General features: G+C 46.7%; 1 protein-coding gene across 2 annotated transcripts in view; it reads right to left on the reverse strand.

Annotated features, from left to right (window-relative positions):
- The window catches only part of KMT2A (lysine methyltransferase 2A), a 1,541,152-nt gene that overhangs the window by 1,407,364 nt on the left and 118,835 nt on the right, over positions 1 to 14,953 (reverse strand). For both annotated transcript variants that reach the window (XM_078682247.1, XM_078682245.1), the window contains exon 2: positions 10,817 to 10,883. In XM_078682247.1, coding sequence (XP_078538373.1) covers positions 10,817 to 10,883 — 67 coding nt within the window. The remainder of the gene's footprint in view (positions 1 to 10,816; positions 10,884 to 14,953) is intronic.

Here is a 14,953-nt window from a genome sequence, read left to right on the forward strand (position 1 = left end):
GGTTGAATTGTTCTTTAGATCACTTCGCCACCCTAGTCTAGACCCAGCCATATGCAAATCAGTCTTGACCCTGTGCCCCATGGGAACAGTCCAGCTCAAACTGCCAAACCAGGTCCTCCATGGGCCGGAAATACGCATCCTCGGACCGGTTTCGGGGTAACACCCCTCATCAGCCAGACTACCTTTAATACAGTAGCAAAGTGAGCAAGGGATCCACATCTTGGCATACCCTGCCAACTTAGGGCGAACAGAGCAAACACAAGGAGCTCATGGATGGAGAGCTTAAACTTTTCAGACACGCACCCCCAGTCACAGATCTGGGTTGAATCCATCATCGTTCTTTAGTGCCCTTCGCCACCCAGTTCAGACCCAGCCATAAGCAAATTAGTCATGACCCTGTGACCCAAGGGAACAGTCAAGCCTGAACTGCCAAGCCAGGTCCTCCCTGTACCGTAAACAAGCATCCTGGGACCGGTTCCGGGGTAACACCCCTCATCAGGCAGGCTAGGTTGAACCCAGTGGCAAAGTGAGAAAGGGTACCACATCTGGGCATACCCTGCCAACTTAAGGCGAACAAAGCAAACACAAGCAGATGATGGATGGAGCACTGAAACTTTTCAGACACTCACCCCCAGTCACAGATCTGGGTTGAATCCATCATCGTTCTTTAGCTCACTTCGTCGCCCCAGTTCAGACCCAGCCAGATAGGGACTCAGCATGCTAACGCAGCTGTAGCAGCTTTGGCCCTAGTAAAAGGAGCACACAGTTCTTCCGTAGCCTGCTTCTTTATCAATGCATAGCAGATCCTAATGCTGAAATTCTATTGGGAGATAATTCTCTCCCGCACCAGCTTGCCTTTTTTTCACTCCAGCGAACCCCACAAAGAGCTGATCATCCACCTGGTGGTCTTTAGTACGATCTATGAAGAAGCTCAGAGCTCTCGCGGTTCAAGTGATGTAGTCTCATCCTCCTATGAGGGGTGGGGCGGAGAACAGAATACAGACATGGTGACGGTTCGACAGACGTGGAATGGCTTCACAGCTTTCAGCAGGAAGGATCCCCATGTACACAGAACCAGATTGTCTGGGAAGAAGTGAGTGAATGGATGACTAACACAAAGAGCCTAAAGCGCATTCACACTCCATAACAAGGTGATGGCAATGAAAAACACAGTCTTGATAGGAAAGAGCCTTAAAGGACAGCTACGAAGCGGCGCAAATGAAGTGCACATCTGATAAGTCATGACCAGATTAAGGTCTCATTGGGGCATGATTAAAGAACAAGTGGGAAACGTTGCAGCCCTTTCAAATATTGCATTACAACCAGTGACTTCAACGGGGGCCTATCTGGAAACGTTAAGGAAGGTACAAGGGCCAAAATATAATCCTTAACTATGCCCAAAGCAAAGCCAAGCCTTTCTTGACAAGAGAAAGAATAAATAAGAAAACATCAGAAAACTTGACCTGGATGGAATCAGTCTGGCATGTGCCGCACCAAGCCACAAATTTGTCCCAACGACCGGCATATACAGTTTTCGTTGAGGGACACCCGGCTACCAAGATAACCACATCTCCAGAGGAAGGTCAAAGGTGTTCAGCTGTCATTACTTAATCTCCCTGCATGAAGATGCAGATTGCAAAGGCCTGGGTGCAGAACCCTGCCTTGTTGCTGCCCAGGTCCACCCAGAGGGGTAGCCTAATCGGAGAACAAATGCTCAAGCCCAGGACGTCTGGACACAAAACTCTCAATGCCCAATCCGGAGCCAATAGGATGATTTGGGCCCAATCTGTCCTGATATTTTTGAGAACTCTGGGCAGGAGTGGTATCAACAGAAAGGCAAAGAATCCATCCAGAGTTCCACTGGAGACGGAACAACGCTTCGAGCGAGTGAAGCCTTGGAAACTCTAATGCGTAGAACTGCTTACATTGCACGTTCTCGGCAGTGGTGAACAGGTGGCGTTAAGGTTCACCTCATTCACAGAAAGGATTATATGCCACCTCAGGGTGTACTTGCCATTCATGACCTGCTAGACATCAACGGCTGAGCTCGTCTGACCTGAAATTCAATGATCTCGTCAGGTGGTTCACCACCAGGAAAATTCCTCAAGGATCCAACCATTTCCAGATGCTCAAGGTCTCCTGACACAGAGTCCCTAACCTCCTCCACGCACTAATTGTTGGAGTACCAGATGGCAGTGTTGTTGTCCATGAGCACCAGGACCAGCCTCCCATTTATGGATGGCAGGAAGGCTTTCAATGCCAAAAGGATGGCCTTCAGCTTCAGTAGTCTGATGTGGAGCCAGGCCTCCGCCGGAGAACAGAGGCCTGTTATCCCCACCTCTCCCAGGTTCCGCCCCAACCCAGATGCTGTGCATCAGTCACTACTGCCAGCCATAAGCAGGGAATGGAGAGGCATCTGCCACTGACCCAATCTCAGTACAGTAACCACCACTGCAGATCATTCCCAGTCTCCTCTGAAATCTGAAGGGGGTCGGAGAGGTTCCCTTGATATTGCGCCTACCAGGAATTCAGGTCCCACTGTGGGGCCCAAATATGCCACTTGGCGTGCTTGCCTAACAGGATGCAGGAGGCCATCAGTAGCAGCAGCCTCAGTGTCCATCTTGCTGAAATCCAGGACCGATGCTAAGTCTGGGCGGAGCTCGCGGAAGTGACCAAAAATACTCTGCTGCGCTAAGCGAAGTTTCGTGAGCGGCAGAGTGCGCTAGGCTCATACCGTTTGCAGTGATTTTGAGCACCAGGTGTTTGTCCCGCGCTGTAAAATTATTGCGAACAGCACTGTGCGCAGCGCAAGAGGGCGCAGCTTCCTTTCTGCTGCTCGAGTAGATTTTCTACTCAAGCGGCAGCTTTTCCAACGTGAACATAAGGTTTCTCAACACTAGTGGTCGCGACCTGCCGTGACCACTCGCATTGAGAAATCTCACGACCTGCGTTGAGAAACTCACGACCTGCGTTGAGAAATCTCACCGGGAGGTGGATTTTCCTCGGTCGCGCTCGCAGACTTTATGTGGGCGAGCGTGAGCAAGGAAAAAAACTCTGCTCCGCCGAGCAGAGTTTTTGGGAACTCCTGCTCCACGGAGTGCAGCAAACTACATGTACGGAGCAGAGTTCACTGCCGAGGGTTAGCTAAAAGATCAGGATCATAGCCTGAAAGCTCTGGACTCTTTTCCAAGGAAAAGGCACAAAACTGAACCATGTCCAGAATGGCTCTGATGAAAGGGAGCGTGTGAGGAGTCGGTTTGACTTCGGCACATTGATAGTGAATCCCAAAAATAACAGGATTTTCGTCACAGTCAAGTTAGTAGACACTGGCTGTGGGGGGCGGGATTGCCCCAGGTAGTGGCCTAGGTCGGGGAAACTGGCACCCTTGCCCCCGCATGGTGCGCTGCCACCACAGTATCAATGTCATGAATACTTAAGGGACTTGGTAAGCTTCTCTCCACGACATCCGGAGCTGGGCCACCTGGATCGAAGATCTGCGAGCGGCCCCACTGTAAGTGGTGAGGCATACAGCCCCCAAATTGGTGGGGTACCAAGAACGAACCTGGAAACACAACAAAAGGCTGAAGAACAGCACCAACACCCTCAGAGAGGCCAGGCGGGCATATAAAAAAAGTTGCTCTCTGGGTGCAGAAAGAGCTTATAAAGAAGCCCAGCGGAACCACAAACATTTAACATGAAACAAAAATGCCAGACGATGGAGAAGGAATGGATCAAGTTATTTGACTTATGCAAACCGAACAAACAGAAGCAATTCTGGGAGTACATCACTAAGAAGGAAAATACAAAAACGGACACGCGGAACGCAGTCACAGCCGGAACCTGGCTGGATCACGTGGCAGAAATCTACACAATGAAACCCGGAGGCCAAAACATCAGTAGGTCCCCCAGGTCAGAAGTAGCAGAAGTGGAGAAAGAAGACCAGACAGACGAGGCGGGCCAAGCCCAGGACCTCAAACAAATCATAAAAGCTCATAAAAAGGATAAGAAATGATGGAACCCCTGATCCCAATAGCCTACTGGGTGGACTTTTTAAGCAGGACCCCAAGGGGTGAGCGGAGTGGCTATCACCTCTGTACGTGGAATGCAGAGCCTTGGGAGACGTGCCAGACGCCTGGTGTGGTTCGCTATTGCAGCCAATATACAAGAAGGAAGCAAAAACCGATCCAAAATACTATAGATTCACTGCCTTGTTAGACATCGAAGGCAAAGCATATGCCAGTACTTTGCTACAGGAACTAACAGCCTGGATCGAGGACAATGAAATACTACCTTTTTACCAGACTAGATTCCGAAAAGGTGGTTCCACTGTAGACAACATAATGGCTCTCTCGTTCCCGGCACCACAGACATACTCCAGTAAAAATCTATCAGTATTTGCATGCGTTGTAGACTAATCGTCAGACTTCGACGGGGTAAACCGAAGCAAGCTATGACACAAACTGTCTAGCTGGAAGATCCCCGGCAAACTACTGAAGGTTAATTATGTCACTGTACACCAACACTTGGGTGAGAATCAAACTGTCAGGGGATACGGTCACACACCAGCTGCCAATTGACCACGTTTTAGCACCAACACTCTTCAACCTTTACATGGCAAACGTGGGAATAGCCATACAAGGAGCAAGCTTGGTAACCCCAAAAATCTGACAGCAACAACTACACTTACTCCATAATGCCGACGATCTGGTGATTCTCAATCGCGCCAGAGTGGGTTTGCACAGAGGGTTGAATGCATTAAACAGCTACAACCAGGAAAACAAGCTTGTGGCCAACCTCAGCAAAACTAAAGTCGTGGTGTTTGTTAAATATCTGAAGAAAACATGCTTAAAGTGAAGACTGGGCAGTAACGATATAGCCACAGAAAGAGCACGCCACTACCTAGGAGCCTAGCTGAATGACACAGACAAGGCAACCGTGCACCAGGCCAAGACGCAAGCCAAAATACAAACCACCATCTACGCTCTGTGTAAACTACAAGGTAAATTACACAGCCCTACCACGAAACCTATTATGAGAGTAACAAAATCTAAACTACTTGCTGTTGCTGGTTACGCATCACACGAATTCCCAGGAAAGATGGAAAAGACAATGGAACAAGCATTTGCAATGCAATAGGTCTCGCATTATGAAAGTTTGAGCTATTGGTCTTGTAAATGAATTTTTTTTTATTTATGTGTTGATTTTGAAAATAGCTAAATTAATAGCTTTGTCATTTTCAATGCCAATAGTTATAACTTTCGCACATGTGACGACTATAGCATTTGTAATGCAACATGTTTTGTATTTACGTGACTTAGATGTATTGATATTACAAATAGCAACGGCTTTTAATTTTTTTAAATAATTAATACTTAAATAAAAGTGATTGTAATTTATATTGGCAATAGCTTAAACTTTTGTAAATAACGTTTGTGAAGATTATGTTCAGTGTATTTTGTGATGAAAATCCAAGAACAGAAGTGAAATAACATCTTTTTGTGACATTTGTAATAAAGCTTGAAACATTGCGAGAACATAATTGAACCAGTTGTTGTTGAATGGTTGCACAGATTGATGCTGTGGTGGTGCTGAGTGATGCTGTGGTGGTGCTGAGTGATGCTGGGATTGCGCTGAGTGGTGCTGAGTGATGCTGTGGTGGTGCTGAGTGAGGCTGTGGTGGTGCTGAGTGATGCTGGGATTGCGCTGAGTGGTGCTGAGTGATGCTGTGGTGCTGCTGAGTGATGCTGTGGTGCTGCTGAGTGATGCTGTGGTGCTGCTGAGTGATGCTGTGGTGCTGCTGAGTTCACTCTGCACTCTGCACTCTACATATGGTATGTTATGCTTACATACGTTCCATATATTATCCATGTATATGCCACATTTAGTTAAGAATATATGTTCTGTTTAGTTACATTACTTTGTTTGTATACCCTTTTATGCTGCTCTAAAGTTATTTCAATGGGTGAAATGCGGAGTCTGGGTAGCAGGAAGGAGAAGATAAGAGAGTGCATCGAGTGCGGACTTGTGAGCAAGCGCCTTAAGCCATCAGGATGCTACTTCAAGGCACGTAGACAGGGTCGTAATACCCAATGATACTCGTAAAGGTAGCTACAAAAAATGGCGTTAGGTTGTGCACACACCCTGCAAAGATGCGTGTAGCGCCTGAAGTCACAAGTTGAACCTGGTGTTGTTCGCAACAATAGACGATAGTCATCAGTGAGGTTTGTTCCACCATGAAACGAAAGTTGGCTGCCGAGATTAACAAGGCAGTGCTGGGAGGGGGGCTGCGCACCAACTGAAGTGCTCTGGTTGCACGGCCTGCGGTCGTGTGAAGTGATAAGCCTTTGAAGTATGTCACGGCGCCTGAGGGGAGAGCAGAGAGAAGAGAAGGCTCGTGCGGGCAGAAAGGACGGCCGTGGGAGGTGGGAGGAGAATTCGGCATGGCTGGGGAGGGGGAGGAGAAATTAAAGTAAAGGCTGTGTTTGCGGGGAGAGAGAGGGGAGGTGCTGGTAGGGGAGGTGCTGGTGTGGGAGGAGTGCTGCTACGGCCTGGGGGAAGCTGGCTGGGGAGGGGGAGGAGAAATGAATGTAAGGCTGTGGGGAACAGAGTTTATGGCCCAAAAGCGCGTGCCTGTGGCCACGTGAACTTCAAGAAAACCGCAAGGAACGAAGCCCTTGGTTTGACGAGGATTTCGAGCACTTGAATTCTCGCTCCTCAATGCGCTTGCGCGCATTGTAGGTCACGAGACCTAAAAAGCCCAGTGCCAGTGTTACAAAAGGCTTTTCAGCCTCTTTAAGTACATACGGAATGCCCTGATTAGGCTCGAGTTTGGCCTGGTACAACAAAAATACGACTGCAGGACCACATTGGTAAAATTCTGCTTCAAGACCGTAAAAGCCCAGAAAGGACCCTTAAGGAGGTATTGAGATCTATATTTGAGGGGGCACGAATCCATGGCAGAAGTACTGTCTGGAGACAGTGGCCGAGCTGGACTTATCCACAGTGGCCTGGTCCGAAGAAGAACTAAACTATCCAGCAATGAAGAGGGCGATGAATAATCATACCACCCAGATTTCAAGGAATGAGGATATGGCAAGACTGAAGGTCTTCAGAGGGTTGGTCCTCCTAACTAAAGCATATGAGGCGTATAAAATTCAGCCATGTATGAACAATTCCCTAGGAAGGAAGTGCTTGAAAGAAATTCAATGGACATGCCTAGTCACCCTGCCAATAAAGGAAATGAACCCAGGCTGGAAATCGCTGAGCAATATAATCAGATGCAGGTTGTGCAACTACAGTACAGAATAGTTGGTACACCTAATATGTTGCTGCCCTGCATTACAGCAATTCCGATGCAAATTGTTAAAATCAATGTTTTTAAGGCATTTTTAAGGCAAGGGATCAGAAAATGCGCTGACGCAATGGTCCTGCTCTAGTCCTGCACAGAGCCCTCGGATCTGGCCAAATTTGGCAAATTCATGAATATGACAAAGGGCCCTAAAGGACAACAGCACAGAAGAAAATTGTGCAGCTGTAATAGTTGAGACTCTGGTAGTAACAGAAGGAGACGAACGGTGAGGATTCCCCTCCAGAAAAGGACTGCATGGCCCTCACAAGACCCGCAATGTATTAAGTGACCTTTTGTCAAGAACATACAAGGAACAAGTACTTTTTCTAACATGCAATTTTTAACTAATGAATTTTAGAGCAAAACCCACATTTTACAAAGTTTGTCACTGCTATTTAAATGACACTTCTAATTCTTTATATACGATCTGATATATGTATTATAATGGTGTGACACGTATTTTAGAATAATTTTGATTATGTACGGCAACTTTGCAGTGATTTTATGTAATTATGCAAATAAAAATCATTCTTTCGTTCATTCCCAAGGGGCACTGGTAAGACCAAAGAGGAGCACAGCAAACTGAAAAATGCTCCTCTCCCACCACGAACTGTAAGTAACGCCGGTGGGACATCAGGGCAGGAATATGGAAATAAGGGTCCTGGAGGGCAAACACAACCATCGAGTCTCCAGTGTCAAGGGAAGACAAGACCTGCACTAGGGTGAGTAATATGAATCTCTCAATCCGGAGAAAGGCATTGATTGATAGGGTGCAGTCTTAGAACAGGCTGAAGGCCTTCGTCTACCTTGGACATCAAAAAGTAGTGAGAATAACAACCATATTCTTCTTCTGGCACTGGATTCCCCTCAACAGCCACTTTGTCCAAAAGGGACTGCACTTCCTGGCACAAAATTGAAAGATGGTCCGGTCAGTCAGTTACTCAAGGGACAGTAGAAGGTGCGGCAGAGAAGAGACTAAGGGCACAACGTATTCCCTGTAGATAATCATTAGGACTCACCTGTCCAACATGAATACCTGCGTGCCTGGTAAGAATCAGTCAATTCTACCTCCCACTGGGTGGCTGTGTCCCTGCAAACGCATGCTAAAGAGATATTGCAGACGAGCCGCTTGCGCTGGACTGGGCAGCACGATGCCCTTGGCCACTGGGACGGTGGGCAACATGGGCCCAGGAAATTTCTGGGTTCTCTCTGGGACTGGTGGGATAGCATTATTGAGTGCTTCAACCAAAAACACGAATGTAACTGTGGAACTGTTGCGGTTGGAGAGAAGGGGCGGAAAGGCCCAGCGGGTGGGCAGTAGCCCTGCTCTCCTTAAAGTGCTTGGCAGTGGAATCAGCCTTCTCCCAGACAGACTACTCCCATCTAAGGGCATGCACTTCAAGGAAGACTGGATAGGCTACGAGAACCCAGTTGATCGAAGCCATGCATGGCGGCGAATGGCAACACTGGTGCCTATGGGACACCTGAAGGAATGGGTGGTATCCAAGCCACAACCAAATGTGAACTTGGCGCATAACACCCATCTTGGATTGCCTGAGAAAGGGCAGGGCGAAGGTCTTCAGGAACATAAGGGAGGACTTGTGCCACCTAATCCCAAAGGAAGTATGAGCCTAGCAAACAGCTGGCATTACCAGATCGAATAGCTAAGCTTGTAGAAGAAAAGACACATTTACTGAACGTTTCCTCTCGCTTAGATTCCTCATCAGGGGGAGTGGTGGAAAATGTGTTGGGATTAGAACATCTGGTGGAGTCTGTACCACTATGCTTTCTTGCGGGGGTGTTGGGGGAAAAAAACAGATCACTAGAGGGTGTTGGTAGAGATCCAAAGAGCCGGAGCACGGCTGCACAGAAAGCTTCGATCTGATGCGGCATGACTGAAGACCCCAGAAAATCTATGCAGAACTAGCTGAGGAAATTTGCTGCCAAGTCGCCCGAGATCGAGATCAAAGAAAGGTTGAGCCTTTCAGGTAAATGAGAAGGGCATGAGGGAGCGCTTCGAATTCTTGCATTTTTTAAGCTTACCGGAGGACTTCGAGCATGACAAAGGTTGACCTCTGGAGAGTCTCGGTCGGACACGACCAAACGAAAGTTTGGTTGCGCAGCAGGACTTGGAATGGCCCAGTCGTGGAATCATATGATGCTTTGCGACGTAGAGTCGCTTTGCATTCCCTGATGGCCTTCGATTTATCGTGCGCATTGTCCACAGGCAATGGAGTCATGCTCTATCACAGGTACACCACAAGGGGATCTATTGCAGAGATTTGTTTGCGACAGTCACTAACCAGTTTAAAACCTGTTTTAGGGGGTGCTATCCTTTGCACACCATAAAATGTTAGCAGAAAATCAAGGTAAAGATCTTTGAGAGACGTGAGGCAGCTCAGGATCCGTGTCTGGAGGGGCAGAAAGAAAAGAACTGATATTAGCATGAGGGAGTGGCGCAAATATAAGCACCACACATAATTTCCGGAATGGCATCTGTGCGGAGCCACAAGGCACAATGTTCTGATGTGCAGAGATAATGCTGAAAAGTTTCCAGATCAAGTCTCATACCTGGGGCTATTCAAAAGGTGAAGAATCTGTGGCTCGAAGTCTCTATCAGAAACAAACCGTAATATAGAGTGAAAATGCCGCTACCAAAATAAGGAATGCATACGCTGACAACAAAAAAGTTAAAAATCATTAAACTATCACATAATAAAGTACGAAATACATGAAATTAAACCTTAGCATCCCTGACATTACTTTCTATTACACAGAAGAAAATCAATAGCTGAACTGGGCTGACCCACTGTTCCATGCTGTAGGCTTTGGGTGCTGGAAGTAAAATGCGAATGACACAAACAGACCAATGGTTGAAAAAGTCTGACCAAAAGCCCCAATGCGGGCACATGCATATACAATTTTATTTTTTGTGAAAAACAAGAGGCTGGTGAAAACAACTAAAAACAGAACTGGGCGGCCAGGTGGCTGTAGAGGATAGGAAGCAAGTTTCCTCAGTAGAATAAACACTAGGGCGGTAGCTGCCAGGAGGGAAAAGCTCTGCCCAGGGACAATGGGTCCACCAGGCAGCTAAAAGGATCAGCAGCCACCTGCCTCCTAGAAAGCCCAGAATCTGGGAAGAAAGAGAACTTTGCTGCAGAGTGTAAAAACCAAGTTCTCTCTTCGGAGACACGAGCAGCACCTCCTTTTTATGCGCACATTTTAAGGTACAAAGAGGTTTATATGGTTAGTCATGGCAGTGAATACTAAAGGAAGAGTTTGCAAGTACCGGTCTGCGATAACTCCCAGAGTACCTGCTAGATTCTGAAAAGTGTTCAAATGGATATGAGAGCTACCTAGAACAGGTGCACATGTAATTCAAGGGCTAGCTCTTCTCGAGAACCAGTAAACCACAATATTCACGTTTAGGGTGTGAAAGGCACTGTTGCAAGAAACCAATGAATTTACCTGTGAGGGGCCGTGTAGGGCTTCGTACTCTTACTTCATCACGAGCAAAACCAAGAAATTGCTCCACCTACAACAAAAAGATATGTTTAGTTTAGCGGGGAATGTGTGCAGTTTCTCATTTTACATAGAAAAGACCAATAGTCTTTGGTCATTTGAAGAATATCAACCTCTTGTAACACTACTGCAACGACACAATGCCTCCTCTACCAGCCCATCACCACAACAATTCCTCTGATGTAAGGCTGATGAGGACCTTCAACCTGGGAAACCCACCCATAGGTTCCACTTAAAATTGAATCAAAGACTCCATTTACTAACTTGCATCAAAAAATTAAATAATAAAAATATCCTCAAATTATACATTTATTATAATTTGTATTACATACACTCTACCTTCTAAATAACTTTTTATATCTATCCCAAGGTCTATCACTGTCAGCCTTAACTTTTGTCTTTGCACCGGTCTACCATGAACGGATTACCACTGTTGGCTATTTTAAAACCTCAAAAACAAGGTAAATAAAACGTCAGCAAATCACAGGCAGACACTTCTCAAGTAAATGGTGAATTCCTTTTCAATTTAAACATTTTAATAGACTTTTCCATTGACTGAAAAACCGCCTCTCATCCATTGGACAATTTAGAACATTACTACATGACCCACATGCTGCACCACCTCCCCCGACTCATACACCTTCCGCCTTAAACACACGCAAAAAATATAAGCAACATGCCACACGTCACAACTTTACTTCCCCATGTCTACTTCACAACAATGTTACACCACAAAAGCAACACAGCACTCCAACTCACTCTCAAACAACATCTCCGACACATACACATGCAGACCCATCAAAATGCCTTCGTAGCATGCTGGATGAGGAACACTATACAGAACAGCTACACGATTGCTATCCTAATACAGCTAATACTAGCACTAAAAACACACCTGCTACAAACCCACACAATACTGATCACTCTTCTACCAAACAAAGTCCCACTATCACCACAGGCCACTCACTAAACTGTCTATTAATATGATTGGGCAATCGCTAAAAATAACGCCTGCCCTAATGCTTCTAGATATGGGACAGGTGGTTAAGAAAGAGAGCCTTTTGTATAAACATCGGTATTTATTGTTTGTAGCAATGACTGTAGTCCGATTATGTATAGCCGCAGAATGGCTAAGTCCTGATTCCCCAATGTTCGAGACCTGGCGGGCAAAAATGTATAATCTAGTTAACCTTGAACTGATCCTTTACTCTATATAAAGGGGGCATGGAAAAGAAAAATAGGATTGAGTATATGGGAAGTATTTTCTGATTATATGAATGCATGATATAAGTCCATTTCGATTAATTTAAGTCTTTGTAATCAAGCCATATGTATTATTCTTTATATTTTGATTTCTCTATGGCGGTGGTTCCCAAAGTGTGCGCCGCGGCGTCCCAGTGCGCCGTGATGAGAAGCCAGGGGCGCCGCGCCGCCGCCCAGGATGTGGCACCTTTGTGCTGAACGTGATCCCAGCCCTAGCCCTCTACATTTAAATGGCTCAATTAAGAGCTCGGTCGGTGAGGTTATGGCGGGCGAAATGGCTAAAGCTGTAGCTGCCTAAAGGAAGAGATAGATAAGGCGCCGACCGGGTTTTGCTTAAACTAATGCAAGTGAGTTTTAAACCTCTGCAGGGAAAAACAAAACTGAAATAAAGAGCCCTGGTGCATTTGCAAGAGTAGGTGCTTTATTTATGAAACATATTCCCACTGTGATCCATGACCCAGCAACCCTGGTCAGTTCCTAATCAGTTTTTACTGACCGCATGGAGAGCAGTGCTTCTGCTCGAAGTGGAAATTAGATGAAGACGAGCACGCTGGTTAGGATACCAGCATGAGGATGAAAACCCTGACTATTTATATAAACACAGAAATGCTATAAAAAAAAATACATGTAGCAATTTTTAAACAGCATGTTAGCATGAAAATCAAAATGCATCTGATGCTATAACTCACTCCTGGCGCTTCAAAAGAAAACTGGATTACTAACTGGTGTATGTTGCTCGTCTTCATTTTATTTAATTACGCAGTGTATTTAAAACATACTGTATTTTTCAATCAGCAATCTGTAAAATCAGTCCTCTAATTCTATACCAACAACTGCACATCTTTACTGGTCTACCATGTGTTTCTTTCTATCGTTGTAATCTGCAGGGCAATTTTAGTCCGCTTGTTGTTCAAGTTTATTTTACTCCTTACTTTATGCATAGGTATTTCACTACTTATGAATGTAAGATTGTAAGGATTGGCGGCATCACCTATTTTTCTTTCATCAACAGTTCAGTCGCTCAATCAGGTACGTGTATAGTGCACCTACTCACCTGTAAGGATCTCAAGGGGCTGCGGGGGGGGGGGGGGTGGAGTGAGTAGCAGAGTGTTACTGCTTACAAAGTACATTTTCCCAAAAGGAAGAGGGAAAACATCCTTGGCAAAGAAAGTGTAACCATTCTATTCTCAGTAGGAGAGTATAATAATAAAGGCTTCCTCTGCAGTAAGCCCTCTTTCTTTGCTGCAGCAGACAAGGTAAGCATCCCTCTTGCCAGCTTTCTAATTTTACTTGCAGTTGGGTGGGTGGGTGGGTACAGGGTCAGGGGCCTGGTGAAGACCGTTGAGTGGGTGCAGAGTCAGGGGCCTGGTGGAGACCGTTGAGTGGGTGCAGAGTCAGGGGCCTGGTGGAGACCGTTGGGTCGGTGGGTGCAGGGTCAGGGGCCTGGTGGAGACCGTTGAGTGGGTGGGTGCAGGGTCGGGGACATGGTGGAGAGCGTTGGGTGGGTGCAGGGTGAGGGGCCTGGTGAGAAGTGCTGGGTGGGTGCAGGGTCAGGGGCCTAGTGTAGAGCGTTGGGTGGGTGCGGGGTCAGGGGCCTGGTGGAGAGCGTTGGGTGGGTGGGTAGAGAGAGGAGAAGGGTGCAAGGGAGAGGGGAGAAGGGTGCAAGGGAGAGGGGAGAAGGGTGCAAGGCAGACGGGAGAAGGGTGCAAGGCAGACGGGAGAAGGGTGCAAGGCAGAGGGGAGAAGGGTGCAAGGCAGAGGGGAGAAGGGTGCAAGGCAGAGGGGAGAAGGGTGCAAGGCAGAGGGGAGAAGGGTGCAAGGCAGAGGGGAGAATGGTGGAAGGTAGAAAAGGGTGCCAGGCGAAGGTGGAGTAGGGTATAAGGGGGGGGAGGTGGAGAATGGTGCGAGGGGGAGAAGGGTGCAAGGGGGAGGGCGAGAAGCGTGTAAGGCAGAGGGGAGAAGGGAGCAAGGGGGATGGTGATGAAGTTAACAATTTGCCCCCCCTCCCACGGAAACATTTCAGCGGAAGCCCATGATCAGAGCTCACCCCACGTAAACATCTTGTAACGCCACAGAGCTCCTTGAGCCTTTCTCTAGCCTGGTTACTTTTAGTGCGAGTGCTTTATACTACTCTAAGATGGTGTTGTATGCATTGAGATGTACTTTATAACATCTTTGTGATTGCAAATAAAGTTTTATGATAGTGATGGCTACTCTCTGAATCCTTCATCACGTCTAGGCTTGATTCTTCATGTAGACCAGTGGTTCCCAAAGGGTGCGCCGCGGCACCCCGATGCGCAGGTAAAAAAATGGTGGGGAGCCACGGCCAACTGCCAATTAGGTCAAGGGAGCCACGAGTCAAAAAAGTTTGGGAACCACTGCTCTATGGTGTTGCATCTCCCCTGTGTTGAACAAATACAAAAAAATAAAATAAACTGTCTACTAATAAATGCTCGATCCCTCTCTAAAAACAAGCATCACATCGAGGTGCTTCTCACCAATGCAAAACCAGACATACTATTCATAACCGAATCATGGTTGGGAGAAGATATGGCTCCAGTCCTGCATGAAGCCATTCCTTTAGGCTATCAAATAATCACCCAAAATCTTATAGCCAAAAAAGGAGGTGGTCTAGCTATTTTATTCAGGCAAACAATACATATCACTAAAATTGGCAACAACTACATAAATAATTGTGAGGCTCTTCTAACAAGATGCAATCCTACACCGTCTTCCTCCTTTAACTTCCTGCTCCTTTACAGACCTCCACCTAGCAAGGCAACATTCCCAGACGCACTTCTAAACACAGTTTCAAACCTG

The sequence above is a fragment of the Lissotriton helveticus genome, chromosome 3_1 (genome assembly GCF_964261635.1).
Source record: "Lissotriton helveticus chromosome 3_1, aLisHel1.1, whole genome shotgun sequence".
Taxonomy (NCBI): Eukaryota; Metazoa; Chordata; class Amphibia; order Caudata; family Salamandridae; genus Lissotriton; species Lissotriton helveticus.